Source organism: Rattus norvegicus, chromosome 5, assembly GCF_021556685.1.
Source record: "Rattus norvegicus strain SHRSP/BbbUtx chromosome 5, alternate assembly SHRSP_T2T, whole genome shotgun sequence".
Classification (NCBI taxonomy): Eukaryota; Metazoa; Chordata; class Mammalia; order Rodentia; family Muridae; genus Rattus; species Rattus norvegicus.
Window position 1 is genome coordinate 63,741,299 of NC_141538.1, and position 18,451 is coordinate 63,759,749.

At 44.9% G+C, this 18,451-nt stretch overlaps 1 protein-coding gene across 3 annotated transcripts in view; it reads right to left on the minus strand.

Annotated features, from left to right (window-relative positions):
• Positions 1-4,427, minus strand: part of Rnf38 (ring finger protein 38) — a 108,728-nt gene extending 104,301 nt beyond the window's left edge. For 2 of the 3 annotated variants that reach the window (XM_087660264.1, XM_087660262.1), the window contains exon 1: positions 4,049-4,424. In XM_087660264.1, coding sequence (XP_087516390.1) covers positions 4,049-4,313 — 265 coding nt within the window. In that variant the 5' untranslated portion in view covers positions 4,314-4,424. 3 annotated transcript variants of the gene reach the window in all.
• Positions 4,428-18,451: the final 14,024 nt, after the last annotated feature.

The window sequence follows — 18,451 nt, forward strand, 5'->3', positions numbered from 1 at the left end:
TCTATAAACAAAAAAATGAGACACATAGGAGAAATATTTCAGACATCTGAGAAATATTTAGAATAATACACTTAATCTCTGTACCTCACATCCAACACTAACAAATCTTAATTTGCAATTTCCTGATCTGAATTTAGGTAATATTAAGTACAATTAGAGCTCTTTGCATCAAGACTTCTCCCAGGCTCTACCTTCCCTGCCCAGAGATAAGTACTACTTGTGAATTTTTGTAGTTCCCACACATGCATTTACACTACTATGTATGTAAATAACCACAAATAATTCTGAGTTTTCAAAATATACAAGTGGAAAATCTCTGTAACAATTCTGGGATCTGCTCCCCCAAAACATATCAGGTTTCTAATATACATCCACTTCTAATACATTAGCTATAATTTACTGGGGTGGAGGCTTAGGGTAAGTTTCTTAGTAGCCTATGCTGGCCTTGAACTTGCTCCACCTCCAAAGTATTAGAATTACAGGTATGAGACACCATGGCTGCTTTTATTTATTTTCTCACAGGGCTGCAATGTTCATTCAGCTGTGTGGGGGCCCTGGGTGTGTGTGTTCATTGCACAAATGAAGGCGGTGTTTACTGGTATTCCTGCACATGCGTGTTCATGTGGGTGCTAGAGGCAGCACGGGCATCTTTCTCTGCCACTGTGCACCTTATTTTTTTGAAGCCGTGTCTCTCGCTGACTCTAGCTATTAAACCTACAGGGTGCAGCTGCCTCCACACTACTCACACCACAAGATGAGGGTTGAAGGCAAAGACTGCCATAGCTGCCTTTTACAATCCAAACTTGGGCCCTCATGCTTTCATAGAAAGCACTTCACCTAATAAGTCATCTCTTCAGACTGTGCAAGGGTCTTTCTAAAAGTTTATATGGCCCTCCTGGTGCCATACATGGATTCATTCTCATATATATAGAGAGAATTTTATTTATTTTTTATTTTATATGCATTGGTGTTTTGTCTGTACATTTGTCTGTGTGAGTTACAGACAGTTATGAGCTGCCATACAAGTGCTGGGAATTGAACCTGGGGCCTCTGGAAGAGCAGACAGTGTTCTTAACCACTGAGCCACCTCTCCAGCCTCTGGAATAGGATTCTTGTACTTGTATTTATTGTCTTTACATATTTTAGATAGATGGGTATTGTCAACCAGATACTTGTTACACTACTACTCCCCAATGTTGCACCCATTTCTGTTCCCACTAACAGTATATAAAAGTACAGTTTATTGGGGTTGGGGATTTAGCTCAGTGGTAGAGCGCTTGCCTAGCAAGCGCAAGGCCCTGGGTTCGGTCCCCAGCTCCGAAAAAAAAAGGAAAAAGAAAAAAAAAAAAGTATGGTTTATTAATCCCAGCAGTCAGGAATCTGGGAAGGTGCATCTCTGTGAGTTCAAGGCCAACTTTGTCTATAGAGCAAGTTCCAGGCCAGCCAAGACTACACAGCAAGGTCCTGTTTTTAAAAATATTTTCCGTCCCCATAGGGATAGAGATATAGTTCTGTGACAGAGTACTTGCTTAGCACATAGCTAGGTCCTACCCTCAGCAGAACAACAAGCAACAGAAGTTTCATTACTTCTCTACAACCTTCCTAGTGCTCATCAGAACACTAAAGTTCTGCCCCGCTCACAGGTATAAAATAGCATATACTGGTGTTCGATTGCATTTGTCTGATTACAAGTCTTTGACAAATAAATTTTCTTATACATATGAGTACATATGTGGGCATATCTGCTAAGTGTATCTCTTAAAGTCACGGTTGGTTTGTACTACTAGGAACTGAACCCAGGGCCTGAACCATGCTAGTCAAGCTCTCTCCCTTTTATTACATTTCAAAACAAGATTTTGAGGCTGGAGAAATGGCTCAGCAGTTAAGATCACTGGCTACGCTTGCATAGGGCCCAGGCTCAGACCCAGCACCCACATGAAGGCTCACAAGCAGCCCGGATCTGAACTTCCAGAGGATCTGACACTCTGTTCAGGCTTCCATACAATGCAAATACATAAATACCTGCAGACAAAACGCTTACATATGTAAGATAAATCTTTAAACCAGGTGTGGTAGCACAGGCCTTTTTAGTCCCAAACTCGGGAGGCAGAGGCAGGTGGATCTGTGAGTTTGGTGCCTGCCTGGTCTACAAGGCAAGTCCAGGAAAGCTAGGGAAGGCTCTGTTACAGAGAAACCCTATTTTTCAAACATGCAAATAAGTAGATAAATAAATCAATCTTTAAACACACACACACACACACACACACACACACACACACACACACACACACACACAGAGCTCTAACAAAATCCCAGGATTTTTCTAAGTTGACCAGACTTTTCACTCGCTGTGGTGACCACCTGGCCTGGAACTCTTGATCCCTTTACCTCGGTCTCCCTAGTGCTGGGATCACAACCCCAAAGCATCCAACAGAGCCAAGATGGAGAGCTCCGGTACAGTGCAGGACAGTAAAGAAACAGCCGACTTTGAGGAATCAATCTGGACAAAAGGCCTTAATTAATTCATTTGCTAATTAGTCTTTCTCCTCCTTCTTTTGTCAAGCCTACTTCCAAGACAATACCTTAGGCACTCAGGGGCCGTATCCTTAAGGGTAAGAATGAAGCTAAGCAGGTGATCTTAAAGCCAGCATGTGTCTATAAAATATTACTCCTTACTCAAAAAAAAAAAAAAAAAAAACCACACGAAATTATGTCAGACCCATAGGAAAACTCTACATTGTAGGCAGCATTCAGCTTGAAGACTTGCTTCAAACTTATCCTATTTGGTTCCCTTTTTTTTTTTTTTTTTTTTTTTGAAGCATCCAGTCTTTTTCTCTAAACTAAATTAGCTGCTGTCCTCCCCCCCCTTCAGCAATCCCTTTATCTCCCCTCCCCCACAATAACTACATACCCTCTCTCTTTCCCCATTCCATAGCTTCTACTGGTCTTTCTTCATTGCCTGCTATCCATCCATCGCTTTCTCTACCTCTTCTGGAAGAATTAATACCCTCTCTCCTTTTCTAAGATGCACGCAGAGTGAAAGCAACTCACCTAATCACCCCAAGTAAGAATGGATTTCTCCCGGATTGTAAAGCAAGCAGGAGGGTGACTTGTCCTAACCCTTCCAACTTCCTTCCCCCTTCTAGGACAGCTGCTCTTCCTCTGAGAATTCTCCAAGTGTGGTAAGTCCAAACCATCTAGAAAAAGCTCGGATGGCCTTCTGTAGCATGCATGCTTTTTAACCAGGACCAGTTATATATTTCTGTTTCGGGCATTAACAAAACTCGGGCAATTTCCTGGAAAAGACACTGTATGAAACAGGCCTCCTTCCCTTTCATTCCCGCTGGGCTGGCTTAGCCTATGCAGTGGTGAGAAGGATGGCCTGGAGAAGACCAAATGGTCCCTGAGTCAAGTTTCCAAAGCTCTACTCCACTACCTCAATAAAACCCTCTCGGAGCACATCCCCCTCCCCGCCCCCGGCAGGAGTCCTGCTCGCTTCAGCTCCCCAAATCGGTTCCCCAGGGCACTAAGCTCCCGAGGCAGCTCCTGTTTCTCCTTCCTACCTGTCCGGGTCAGCCCAGAATAGGTTAGCTACCCTGGTGGGTGTGCCAGGACGCAGGCCCCAGCCCCCTTCTTCCTACCACTCCAGATTAAGGGACTAGGAACTCTACCTCCTCCCAGCCCCCTCGGCTGGCGGCCCGCACCAGCTCCAGGGTGGCCCTGGTTCTCAGCCAAGACACGACTCTAGCTGGCTTTGTGACCTTGGGCAAGTCACTTCCCCCGGTAAGCCTCAGTTTCCTCCCCGGCTGAGTCGATTCCTCACGAGGTCCTGCCCTGCCCACCCCGCAGGAAGGGGCTGCCCAGCGGGTGCGAAAACGCTTTGTGAGGCGCTCTGCCCGGCGGAGGAGCAGGGCTCCCGGGTCTCCCGGGCTGGACAAAGCTGTGGCGGGCAAGGCTCCTCCCTCTCCGCGGGACCCCTTGCCCCGGACTGACCCTCACCCCTCCCCGCACAGCCCGCCCCGCCCCGCCTCGCCGGAGGACCCCGTACCTGCTCCGGGCGCTCTGCCGCAGGCACCGACACCCTGCGCCCCGCTCCGAAGAGACCCGTGGCCCGGAGGGCTAAGGCGGCCGGCGGTGATGGGCTCGGGCCGGGGCGGCGGCGGCGGCGGCGGGGGGCGCGGGCGGCGCGGGGGCCCGATCTCGGCGGGCCCCGGCCTGGGAGACGACGGCCGAGGCTGGAAGTGCGCGGCGGCGGCGGCGGCGGCTGAGGTGGCGGCGGCGACCGCGACCGCGGCGGCGGCGCTTCCGCTCATGGCGGGGCCGCGGGCAGTGGCTCGGACTGCGACTCGACTCCGGCGCGGCGGGCGCTGCCTGGGCCCGGACCGGCGGCGAAGGAGGCTGTGGCGGCGACGGAGGCGGCTCCCGGCGGGCCAGGAGGCGGAGCCGAGCCGCGGCGGCGGCGGCGGAGGGGGCGGGGACGCCGGGGGGCGGGGAGGCCGCGCCGCGCCGCCAATGAGCGCCGGGCTCCGGGCCGTGGCTCCCGGGCGGCGTCTAGGGGATCCTCGGCAGCCGCGGCCCGCCCAGGCGGGGAGGCCTGAGCCAAACCTCTCCGCATCCGCGCCCCCAACCCGTGCTGCCCCGCCCCCGGCCCGCCCCCGGGGCGCGGCCGCGGGCCTCAGGGGCCAGGCAGACCGCTGCGCAGGCCCTGCCGCTCCGCTGCCTCAGGCGGTGTCTGCGCCGGGGAGTGAGCCCGGGTCCGCCCGGGTTAGCCTCAGCCTTCCGGGCGTTCCACGACGTTCGCTGCGCCTGCCTGCTTCCTGCTGCTGCCCCCTGCACGTTGGTCCTCCCTCCCGGCTGTCTTCTTAAAGTTTGTGCCTTTGAGACACTTTGGAAAGAAACTCTCCCTTCGCTTCTGAGGCTGATTGGTGATAGATCAGTCTCCGCGGAGCCCTAAAGAACCGCAGAGGCGGAGACGGAGGAGTTGAAGATGAGAGCCCTTTTCTGGATCCTGGAGACCCATCTTGAATTCCCAGCAGAAGCCAGAAAGACTCAGCCCTGGTCCTCGCCCCCGGTCTCCGACTTTCTCTTCCTCTTTCTCACTTTAAATACCCTTGTTGGTAAAACCCTGACAGGAAGCCGTCCAGGCAACTGGGCCTAATCTCAGAAGAGGAAGAGGCTGTGAAGTGAGGAAACACTTGGGGCTGTACTGAAGGCTTTCCTATTATTTGGGGAAGATTTCTGAGGATTCAAGACTCCCTCCCTTCCCCCGCCTGCCCTCTTTTTCTCAAATGTGATGCTGGCGGCTGAACCCATTATCTTCCCATCTTTCTCTGGCTCTCGTTATCCATGGAAGAGCAAAATAAACTCAACCATGTGCTGAGTATCTAAGTACAGGCATGTGGGTAAGGGTGCAGCTAAGCTGCTGGCTAGGTTGTTTTCCTAAAAATTCGCTTCAGCCTTTCCCTGCACCACGCTAAGAAAAGATGGGAGGGTAAAGCAGGCGACCTTTGGCGACGGACATTTCCAAATCCGCAGTCGACACCAGATGATGCATTGTCTTTCCGGTCATTAGCGGTGCTCAGAAATGGAGAGACCATGATAATAAAGATATTGTCCAGGCCTCCAAAGAGCTTGCAATCTCCTTAGAGGTCAGAGAGTCTTAGAAGTTGTGGATGATAGCTGCATCAGAGGAGGTCATTCTTGGTCACTTAAGATATTTGTAGCCAAATGTCTAAGCTTCACAGAACCTGTCTCAAAAAAAAGAAAACAAAACTCTTAAAGATCTTGATGAGTATTTCACCAAGAAGGGACGTTGTATTGCAACACACTGACCAGAGAGCCTAGATTTCCCTGCATTTCAATCCCTGAGTTTCTTGTCACGGAGAGTCAGTTAATTATTTTCAGGCTGGGGCCTCCATCGTAAGGCCCACTGAAGATCATCTGTAAACCACTGTTCAGAGGCATCTTTCCTTTCATGAATCCCAGCAATCTTGAGCATAGTTTAGTCTCTTTGTGTTGTTTTGTTGTTTTCAAGTCAGGTTTTCTCTATATAGCCCTGGCTGTCCTGGAACTCAGGCTGCAGATCAAGCTGGCCTCAAGCTGGTTCAAACTCAGAGATCTGCTTGCCACTGTATCCTGAGTGCTGTGGCTTAAGGGCATGTGTCACCACCGCCCAGCCAGTTTAGTCTTTTTATCCCCACAGTCAACAACCCAGATTCATCTCTTACAACTTCAAATTAGAGCAAATGCCTCAAGAGACAACCCTTAAGAGAAAGAAAGAACAGACTAGCAGTTTAGTCTAGTCAGTCCAAAGAACCCATCAAAGGATGCCTTGAGACCCGGAAGAAATAAGGGAGGGCTATCCAAGCCCTGAGTCATCACCACGTCCCCTAAGACACAATGAAAGCATGGGCCAAGTCCTGTCTGCAGTGGCCCTCACCACTCACATCTTTCCATTCTTCATTGGTGATTAGTGAGAGAGACTAAACCTGTGGGTGTAGGGAAGCCCCAGGTGTAATAGAGTGGATCGTTATGGAAGTGAGGCAGGAAGAAAAGATTGTGAAGAGATCACACTGGGGAGCTGAAATGCCCAGTATGTACACAGTGCAGCATACTCATCTGTACAGAACAAGGAAAGCTCATCATCTGCAGCTAAATAAGTGCAACTGAAAGGCATCCTGTTGGGACTGGAGAGATGGCTCAGTGGTTAAGAGCACTGACTGCGGGCTGGAGAGATGGCTCAGAGGTTAAGAGCACCGACTGCTCTTCCCGAGGTCCTGAGTTCAAATCCCAGCAACCACATGGTGGCTCACAACCATCTGTAAAGAGATCTGACGCCCTCTTCTGGTGCATCTGAAGATAGCTACAGTGTACTCATATATATAATAAATAAATAATATATTTAAAAAAAAAAAAGAGCACTGACTGCTCTTCCAGAGGTCCTGAGTTCAAATCCTAGCAACCACATGGTGATTCACAACCATCTGTAATGGGATCTGATGCCCTCTTCTGGTGTCTGAAGACAGCTACAGTGTACTTATATATAATAAATATAATATATAAATAAAATATAATATATAAGTATATTACTTATATATAATAAATAAATCTAAAAAAAAAAAAGCACTTGAGACAAGTACTGTATGTTCCTCTCTCATTCGAAGTCTCACAACATGGACCCAATGGGCCATGGATGTGGTTCAGCAGGTAAAGGCACTTGTGGCCAAGGCCACAACCAAAATTCCATCCTGAGAACCCTCAGGGAAGAAGAGAATTGACTCCTGCAAGTTATCCTCTGACTTCCACACAACCTTCATGGTGTGCAAGCACCCACACACACAAACACATAAATGTGATTGTGATAATTTTTTAATTAAAAGACAAGAACTACACACGGTCACACATGCCTATAATCCCAGCACTGGAACGCAGAGGCAAGGAGAGTGCAGATGTGAACCTGTACTTCATGCACAAATAGAGAAATTAAAGTTTGTAAATCTATAAATATAAATTTATGTTAAAAAATGAACAAGGAAATATAATAGTAATTACTGGACATTGGGAAGGGTGGGAAATAGGTGGTTGGGTTTTACTGGTGCCAAATTGTATACATATGTATCAGTATCATACTGAACCTGATTAATATGCGTAATCAGTATGTGTTTAAAAGATAAGGCTAGATTATACAGTCTTGAATGCCATGTTGAGGGGGCATTGGAGCTCCTTATGAAGTAAGTGAAGGGGCTTGTTGGAGTCACTGAGGACATACAGACTTTGGAAACACTCTGGCTGCTACGTAGAAGGTGGGTCAGAAGAAAGCATAACTCAAGAAAACAGGCTAAAAGGTCTTAAGCAAAGCATGAGAAAGATCCAAACCAAGGCACAGTGATAGGAATGGAGAGGCATGAAGGAGTAGAGTCGATGGCAGTTGGGGCCAGAGAGGTGGCACCGAGGTTGCCAGCACTGTCTTTTCTTCCTCCCTTCCTTTCTTCCTTCCCTCCTTCCTTCCTTCCCCCCTTTCTTCCTGCCTTCCTTCCTTCTTTCCTTCCTTCCTTCCTTCCTTCCTTTTTCTCTTTCCTTCCTCTGTGTGTGTACACAAGCTTGTGCATGTGTGTGTGCATGTGTTTGTATGCAAGTGGTATGAGTGTGTGTGTATGTGTGTGTGAGTGTGAGTGGTGTATAAGTGGTGTGTGTGTGCGTATGTGTGCGTGTGTGTGTGTGCGCGTGCACATGCTTGTGTAGGCCAGGGGATGACTAGCTGAGGTCATTTTTCTCCTATCATGTGGAGTCTCAAGTGGTTATGGTTGGTGGCAGGTGTCTTTATCTGCTAAGCCATCTCACTTGGCACTGTCTGCTCAGAAGATCTGAGTTCAAATTGCAACACTTACATGGCAGCTCACAGCCAACATCAACTTTAGCCCCAGTCACCTGCACAGGCACCAGGCACATGTGTGTCACACGGACATACATGCAGGCAAACACCCATAGGGATAAAGTAAACTAAAAATATTTTTTTAAAAAACAGAGCATAATGTTGAAGTAAGTAGAAGAAAGTCAAGAATAATGAATATTTTTTTGTTTGTTCACCTTTGAGACAGGGTCTCACTGTGAAGCTCCGGCTGTTCCAGAACTTACTTTGCAGACCAGGCTGCCCTCAAACTGTCAAGGCTCTGTCTGCCTCTGCCTCTGCCTCTGCCTCTGCCTCTACAGCGCTGGGATTAAAATGTGTACCATCACTGCCTGGGTGAAAATAATAAATATTTTTGACTTGATCAACAAAGTGATGGTCAGAGCATCCCAATAGTTGGGGCATGCAGTGCAGAAAGAAGGAGGAGCAGTGAATGGTGACTCTATTTAAGTCAGTTCGTTTATCTGATACCCCCTAAGGCACAAGGACTAGGGTGGTTGGCTTAGAGTTACGACTATAAAACTGCTAGTGGGGCTGGAGAGATGGCTCAGCGGTTAAGAGCACTAACTGCTCTTCCAGAGGTCCTGAGTTCAAGTCCCAGCAACCACATGGTGGCTCACAACCATCTGTAATGGGATCTGATGCCCTCTACTGGTGTGTCTGAAGACAGCGACAGTGTACTCATATATACTAAATAAATCTTTAAAAAAACAAAAAATCTGCTACTGTTCTTAGATTGGGAACCAGAGATAATTTCAAGTGGCACCAACTAGCTAAGTGAGGTATGCAACCTTTGCTGTGATCCCTCCCAACTCCTTCATCCCAAATAAAAGCTGTCGACTCACTAAGAAGCCAGATAAGTACTTCTCCCAGCCTTGACCGATCTGTCTCTGTCTCTGTGAGATCATACTGCTTTGCTACTTTCTTTTAATGTGGTCTTAGAAATAGAACCTAGGATCGGGCTTGTGCTAAGCAATACAAGCTGAATCCCAAATATTTGTCTTTTTTTTTTTTTTTTTTTTTTTGGTCTAGATCATTTTATTTAAGTGCATGTTTTCAAGGTTCATCCGAGAGGTAGCACACATCGGAATCTTTTTCCTTTTTAAAGCTGAATCATATTCTCTTATATGTACTCACCACATTTGGTCATTTGGTCATTTAGTCATCTGTCCATGGACACTTAGGCTGCTTCCACCTTTTGAGTGCTTGTTTGAATCCCTCCTTTCAATTATTCTGAATATGCAGGGAATGGAATTGCATCACTTGGAAATATAGAATTTCTGTTTTTTTTTTCTTTTTAAAATTGACTTATTTTTCTTTTATGTACATTGGTGTTTTGACTGCATGTATGTCTGTGTGAGGGTGTCGGATCCTCTGGAACAGGAGTTACAGACAATTGTGAGCTGCCAGGTCAGTGCTGGGAATTGAACCCAGGTCCTCTGGAAAGAACATCTAGTGCTTTTAGCCACTGAGCCATCCCTCCAGCCCCCTCTTTTTCTTTTCTGAGACAGGGTGTATTAGTTACTTTTCTGTTTCTGTGCTAAACCATTAGCAAAGGCAACTTATAGGAGAAAGGGTTTACTTTGGCTTGAGGTTCCAGAGGGAAAGCCCATTATGCTCACAGAAGGTTCCACTATGTGCTTACCCCAAAACCTGAAGGAACTATTTCAGGTAAAACTATAGAACAACAGACCTGTAGGCATATGTAAAGTTAAGAAAAGGGGGCAAAATAGTCACACAAGTATCACAGGACGGCACTTTTTATCATTACTAACTAAAGAAGAACTCAGGATAAACGGAGCTCAATGGAAATTATCAGTGTACCTGGCAACGCGGTAAACAGCCAAGCCTAATGAATAGAATGGAGAGGCTGAAGCAGAAGATGGAGTTTATTGTTGCTGCTCTTGTAGTCATTGCTGCTGCTGTTGTTGTTGTTGTTGTTGTTGTTGTTGTTGTTGTTGCTGTAGTTGTAGTTAGTACTGTTGTTGTGTAGTTGTAGTTGTAGTTAGTACTGTTGTTGTAGTTGTTATAGTTGTTGTTGTTGCTGTAGTAGTACTGTTGTAGTTGTTGTAGTTGTAGTTAGTACTGTTGTTGTAGTTGTTGTAGTTGTAGTTAGTACTGTTGTTGTAGTTGTTATAGTTGTTGTTGTTGCTGTAGTAGTACTGTTGTAGTTGTTGTAGTTGTAGTTAGTACTGTTGTTGTAGTTGTTGTAGTTGTAGTTAGTACTGTTGTTGTAGTTGTTATAGTTGTTGTAGTTGTTGCTGTTGTTGTAGTTGTAGTTAGTACTGTTGTTGTAGTTGTTATAGTTGTTGTTGTTGTTGCTGTAGTAGTACTGTTGTAGTTGTTGTAGTTGTAGTTAGTACTGTTGTTGTAGTTGTTGTAGTTGTAGTTAGTACTGTTGTTGTAGTTGTTATAGTTGTTGTAGTTGTTGCTGTTGTTGTAGTTGTAGTTAGTACTGTTGTTGTAGTTGTTATAGTTGTTGTAGTTGTTGCTGTTGTTGTAGTTGTAGTTAGTACTGTTGTTGTAGTTGTTATAGTTGTTGTAGTTGTTGCTGTTATTGTTGTAGTTGTAGTTAGTACTATTGTAGTTGTAGTTAGTACTGTTGTTGTAGTTGTTGTAGTTGTAGTTAGTACTGTTGTTGTAGTTGTTATAGTTGTTGTAGTTGTTGCTGTTGTTGTTGTAGTTGTAGTTGGTGGTTGTGGTTTTAATGTAGAGGCTTAGGATTTTCACTAGTTGGTTGTTTTGTTTTGTTTTTGTTTCCTTTAAAGCAGGGGTCTCTTATACCAGACTGGCCTTGAATGCTTGATGCTTCTGCCTCTACCTCCAAGTTTGAGAATTACAGATACAATATGCCACCATGTCCCAAAAGGAGATGACAAAGTTTGACCATCAATACTGCTTGGCCACTCTTGGTCATCCACACATCACAAACACATGCGGGACTCAACAGAGACTTCTCTGAGTGACTGGAGATGGTGACCATTTTTCTTACCATTGTGAAACTGATGCATGGGAGCCTCTTGTTTTATATTCTTTCCCTTTCTGAATGGTATCTGAGGTGAAATCCCAGCCTTTTTGATATTAGACGAGTGTTTTCCCACTGAGCCATATCTCCAGTCTGATTTCCTTAGATTAGACTCTCTCCTTAACTATGACTGCTACCCCTAATTTTTTTGCTTTGTTTTGATTTTTTTACAACAAGGAGTCATGTAGTCCAGTCCATGCCTGTCAAACTCATGGTTCCCCTACCTCCACTTCCCTAGTGATGGGTTAATGATGGGAACTACCACACCTGGCTTGCCTCAGTTAATGGTTTTACTTTCCGGAAAGACTGTGGCCATATATTTATCTAGTTATTTACTTATTGTTATTTAAATACAGGATACTTACTTCTCCTATTTCTCCTTGGCTTGTTTGTTTGTTGCTGTTCTCTTTTCCTTGTCACTTAGCATGGTGCCTTTTTTTTTTCTTGATGGTCTCCTGTAGTCCAGACTGACGTCAAGCTCAAACTTATTAAGTAGCTAAAGAAAACCATGGTCTTCCTGCCTGCACCTCCATGTGCTACGATTACTGTCATGCACACCACACCTGGTGTCTCCAGTCTCAGTCTCACCACCACACGCACGCACACACGTGCACACACACACACACACACGCACGCACACACAGGCCTTCTCCAGTCTTGCTCCTTTTCTTCCCTGATGGCCAACATTCCAGTGTATTCTGGCTTGTAGAAGTTTATATAATATTATATATTGTTGTTGTAGGTACATGTATCTTCTACTTAGATACATGGAATTGTGCTGTAGAAATTATTTAATCTCAATCTAGGGCTTCTACCATGACTGTGATCATTCAATCCCAGATAAAAGACACGCAACCTTGATTATTAAAATAAGCCTTAATCAGCACTAGAGTTGGGCAGGTATCTACCCTCTATGCTATTATGTCTTCTTTCCTATTGATAACCCTGAGTTATAATTTGCTATGTTCCATCTGGGCTGTTCTTAACTCCAGTTGGCCAGCCCTCGTGGCCATGTTCTGAAAATTTTTAACTCATGGCATCTTCTGTTCTCTCCATCTTCTCTCTCCCCTCCTCCTGGTTCTCCTCAGACCCCAAGTCCAGAAACCCTAAACTCTACCTATGTCTCTTCTGGCCAGCTGTTAGCTGTTAGCATCTTTATTTAATATTTTAAATTAAGGAACAATGTCATATTGTATGTGTGGATCCTTTTGTTCCTGGGGCAACCAAGCCTTGTGGGGCATCACAATACACAGCAAAAGACCAAACCTCAACAGAATCATACCATTTTCCTTCTTCTTTCTTCTTCCTCACTAAAGTACGCTATCTATCTATCTATCTATCTATCTATCTATCTATCTATCTATCTATCTATCTTAGTGTGTGTGTGCATGCGTGCTTCCCGTGCTGTGGTATGTGCCTGAGGACCAGAGGACGCTTTGTGAGAGTCAGCTGGCTCCTTCCACCGTATCAGTCCCCAAAAATGAACTCGGGTCCTCCGGCTTGGTGTCAAGCACGCTTGTACAATGAGCTATCTGGATGGCCCCACATGTTTTCTCTTTCTTTTTAAATTTTATTCTATGTATATAAATGTTTTATCTACATGCGCATCTGCACATCAGAGGAGGGCATTGGATCCTACAATGATAGACACTTATGAGTCACCCTGTAGGTGCTGGAGATTGAACCTGATTAGGACCTCTGACAGAGCAGCCAGCGCTCTTAACTGCTGAGTCAGCTCTCCAGCCCTCCACATGTGAAGGGAGGAAGAGTTACTGTGGCACACAGGTAGTAACATGTTTTTAAGTTGTGCTTGGTTAGCCAGTCAAGGTGGCACACATCTATAATTCTAATCCTTGAGAGGTAAAGGCAGGAAGATCAGGAGTTCAAGGCCAGCCTTTGCTGCAGAAGATGCTTCAAGGTCAACTAGCGTTCTAGGAGACCTTATGGAAAGAATAGACAAATAAGTAAGCTCTGTTGTGCTGCTAGCAGTCACTGTGGAACACTCTGACTTATTCCATAATGCAGGCCCACACTGCCTCCCACTCTCCACAACCCAAAGCAGGGCTGCAAAAGAGACAGAATAACACAGGCCCATAATTCCAGTACTCAGAAGCAGGAAGATCACCCCAAGTTCAAGACCAGCTTGCTCTACATAGTGAGTCTCATACAGGCCAGGGATACATAGCAAAACCCCGTCAAGAGAGAGAGAGAGAGAGGGGCTGGGGATTTAGCTCAGTGGTAGAGCGCTTGCCTAGCAAGCGCAAGGCCCTGGGTTCGGTCCCCAGCTCCGAAAAAAAAAAAAAAATGAAAGAGAGAGAGAGAGAGAGAGCAAGAGATCCCCAAAGCATTGTCATGACTGTCTTCACACCCTATCACAGGAGCTGTGATGAGAGTTCTTTGGATCATGAATACAGTAGGGGACTATGTCCTCCTTCCCCCGACCCCAGGGTTACAGGTAGGAGTCACCGTAGGGGTTTAACTTTTATTTCCTCCCTTCTGGTAGGTGTGGGCTTGTGTTTTCATTTAGTCTGTTTGTTTGTTTGTTTGTTTGTTTGTTTGTTTGTTTGTTTGAAGAAAGGGTCGCAGATAGCTCAACCTGGACTCAGACTATCAATATGTAAGCAAAGATAACCTCAAACTCCTCTTCCTCTACCTCCCAAGAGTTGGAGATCAAACGCGGGACTGCAGACGTACTGGATGAGCCCCTTCCAACCGAGCCGAAGCCCCAGCCGTGGATGGGTGTCTCCTTAACCACCGCCTTCTTCTAGGAATTTGTTTTTATCACATCCTTAATCCTATCCTCCTTGCTTCTTTTAAAGAGCAGTTTGGTCTAAAATTGATTGTAATACATTGATTAGATGTGCTTGCTACATGAATCATCATGAGACTCATAGAGAGGGCTGGAGAGGTGGCTCAGTGGTTAGGGGCACTGACTGCTCTTCCAGAGGTCCTGAGCTCAATTCCCAGCAACCAATTGGTGGCTCACAACATCTGTAATGAGATCTGATGCCCTCTTCTGGTGTGTATGAAGACAGTGGCAGTGTACTCACATAAAAAATAAAATAATTCTTCAAAATAAAATAAAATAAATAAAATAAAAAGGAGACTCAGAGAGAAAGACAGAGACTTAGAAAGGAAAAAATTTGTTTTTTACCAGAACCAAAAAATACTATGATACCATTGAACGTGACATCTTAGTCTTTAATCCCAGCACTCAGGAGACAGAGAGAAGTGGCTATCTGTATGAGGCTAGCCTGGTCTAAATAGCAAGTTCTAGGATAACCAAGGTTACATAATGAGAGTGTCTTAAAACTTTTTTTTTAAATAAAATACTCTGATATCAACTCCTTTGTCAGGAACTGGGTCATTAAAGAGAAAGAATGAAGCATTTAACCTACCATTGAGGAATTAATTAGATTCTTCCCTGTGGATGAGGGGAAATCCTTCTTTACAAAAGAACGTCAGCTAACTTGTGTGGTAGGATTGATAGAATTAGAAAAATCACCCTTTTGCCATCTCCAGCAAGATAATTGACTCACGGAAGGATCATCTGGAAATGTTAATCTGTTTCAAAAGAGAGAAAAAATGACCAATCGCGTTTTGTATGAATTTGCCACCATTTGCTTTCTCTACAAACATTTCCAGTTTCTTCTCTGCCCTAGTGAACCACGGTGATGATTTCTCAATTGCTAAGTACAATGGTCCTTTCTCTGGTCTCATCTCCCATGATCTCTTTATATTCTTTGACAGGAGAGGGCACTTCCTTCTCTGGTAACTGCCTTCTTTCATGCAGAAAAGATGGGTTACCAGTTGCATAGCAAACCCCTCTAACATTTAGAGGCTTAAACAAATTTTCATTTCTCAGGACTCTCGCTGTGGACAAAACCCTGAAGAGTAGCTGGGGCTGACTTTATCTGAAAGCTTGGGTGGGCTCAAGATGGCCGCTTCAACCTGGGCATGGTGGCACATCCCAGCATGAGGTGGGCAGCTCACCGTGAGTCCCAGGCCAGCCTGGTCTATGAGACTGTCTCTCAGAAAAAAAAATTTTTTTCTTTAAAGATTTTATTTATTATTTTATGTATGTGAGTACACTGTAGCTGTCTTCAGACACACCAGAAGAGGGCATCAGGTCCCTGTTAGAGATAGTTGTGAGCCACCAATTGGTTGCTGGGATTTGAACTCAGGACCTCTGGAAGGGCAGTCAGTGCTCTTAACCACTGAGCCATCTCTCCAGCCCTGGAAAAAAATTTTTTTCTTCCAAGCGTTCTTCCCTAGAATGGCTGAAACAGCTGGGAATTAGCAATGTATCACCCTTATGGTTGGATTCTATCTTACAGCAATGTGAATCCGGGGTAAGTAGACTTCTTATTTTATGTGTGTTAATATTTACCTAGATGTATGTGTGTGCACCACACGCATACCTAGTGACCACAGAGGTCAGAAGAAGGTCAGATCCCCTGGGACTGGCATTACAGATCGTTATGAGCTGCCTGCCATGTGAGCACTGGGATTGAACGTAGGTCCTCTGAAAGAGCAGCAAGCGCTCCTAACCACTGAGCAAACTCTGTCTTCTTATGAGACAACCGATGCTATGTTATTCATCTTGTCTCTCACTCAGTATACAAATGTGCATCATTGACTAGTTAGTTCCAGCGTTCTTGTGCTTTGTTTCTTGTTTTATATGTTTTTGTTTGTTTGTTTTGAGACAGGTTCTTATATACTCCAGGCAGATCCCAAACTCACCCAGTGACAAGGCTGCCCTTGAACTCCTGACCTTCCTATCTCTACTTCCCCAATGCTGGGATGACAGCCATATACCACTGTTCCTGACCAACGTTGGTTCCTTTAGAAGATAGAGGACTCTAAACTCCCAACACTAAATATAAAACCCAGCCATGTTTTCAGGCAGGATCTCACTATGTTGACCAGACTGGTCTTCAACACCTACTCTCAACTGATCCTCCTGCCTCAGCATCTAGAGTGGCAGGGACTACAGACAGGCCCATGACTTGGTTTTCTTGTTTCACTTTGATTCTCTTTCTTTTTCTTCCTTTCTCTTTCTTCCTTCCCCCATCTCTTATCTATGTATCCAGCTGTCTGTCCGTCTATCTAGCTAGCTCTTTCTTTCTTTGTCCTGGGGATTAAATCCAGGGCCTCACACATACAAGAACTCTACCTCATAGCTGCTTTTCCAGTCTTCTTTCTGTTTTGATAACAGGTTTCACTAAATTTCCTGGACTGGCTTTGAACTCACTCTGTAGCCCAGGCTGCCCTTGGACTTTAAATCACCTCACTTCAGCTTCCCAAGAAGTTGAAATTACACTCCTGCATTACCAGGCCAACTTTTTGTTTCAGTTTTTGCTGTTTAAACAGTGATTCCTGTGTAATTTCCAATAATGTAGTTAACCATATCTAATGCGAAAGAAAATGTGAAGATTTTTACTAAGCTTTTCAAAAACCAGTTTAGTTTTCATAGGCCCAGAAATTGGTTCTTCTTGTGTTCGTAATTTTGAAGTTTAATTAATATTTATTTAAATCACAGAATTTCAGTAGTAAATATGATCATTATAAGCAAGTTTGCGACTAAAATTTTCTCTCAACTGATAGGATCAGTAAGTACTAGTCAGTCTAGTGTGTATGAATGTATATATGGGTATGCTTAGCACATTTTAAAAAAGCATGGAGAATTGGTTAATCTCAGTAGAGAGTTGCACAGTTAGAAGGTTCTATGTCTTTTTTTTTTTTTTTTTTTTGATATTTTGAGATAGGATCTTCTTCTACAGTCCAAGCTTGTCTTGAGTTTGAAATTCTGGGATATAGATTTTCTATTGCTTTTTCCTTTAGGTTTCTTAGTAGCCTTAAAAATACTGTTTCTGCATGTGTGTGTGTACCTGTGTATACATGTGTGTGTACACACACACGTGTGTGTGTGTGTGTGTGTGTGTGTGTGTGTGTGTGTGTGTGTGTGTGTGAGCAGATGATACATGTATGAGAGAAGGTCAGAAAAGAGGGCAGAATATCTCCAGCTAGTATTAAGACAGTTTGGAGCTGCCCAACATGGTTGCTAGGAAGTAGCCATAGGTCACTGAGCCATCTCTATAGCTCCTAAAAACATTTTTTAGGGCTGGAGAGATGGCTCAGTGGTTAAGATCACTGACTGCTCTTCCAAAGGTCCTGAGTTCAATTCCCAGCAACCACATGGTGGCTCACAACCATCTGTAATAAGATCTGGGGTCATCTTCTGGCCTGCAGGCACACATGCAGACAGAAAGCTGTATGATGTATACATAATAAATATTTTAAGGGGTTGGGGATTTAGCTCAGTGGTAGAGCGCTTACCTAGCAAGCGCAAGGCCCTGGGTTCGGTCCTCAGCTCCAAAAAATAAATAAATAAATAAATAAATAAATAAATAAATAAATAAATATTAAAATTTTTTTAAATCAATGAGCATGTATGTGTGTGTATTTGTTTGTGTGTCTGTGTGTCTGTGTGCCTGTGTGTCTCTGTGCCTGCATGTATGTGTCTGTGTGCCTGTGTATGTGTATGTGTGCCTGTGTGTGTGTGTATGTGTGCCTGTGTATGTGTGTCCGTGTGCCTGTGTGTATGTGTCTGTGTGCCTGTGTGTATGCCTGTGTGTATTTGTGTGCCTGTGTGTGCCTGTGTGCCGGTGCGTGTGTGTGTGTGTGTGTGTGTGTGTGTGTGTGTACAGGCATGCTGTATGTGTGTGTGTGTACACACAGGGCAACTTGTCAGAATCTGTTCTCTCCACCACATAATTTCAAAGGGTCTAACTTCAATGGTAAGCCACGGCAGCAATGACCTTTACCCTCTGAGCCATCTTGCCAGCTGTCTGTTGTGTCTTTTATTGACCTCTTGGTGAGAAGTAGCATAAACCACTTCTTGAAACCCAGAGCTTATTGGCTAGTACAATTGACTAGTTGAGGGGTGAATGCTGTCCATTTCTAGTCTTCCTCTACCGTATGTTCACATCACGTTAGACTCCATATTATGACAAGAC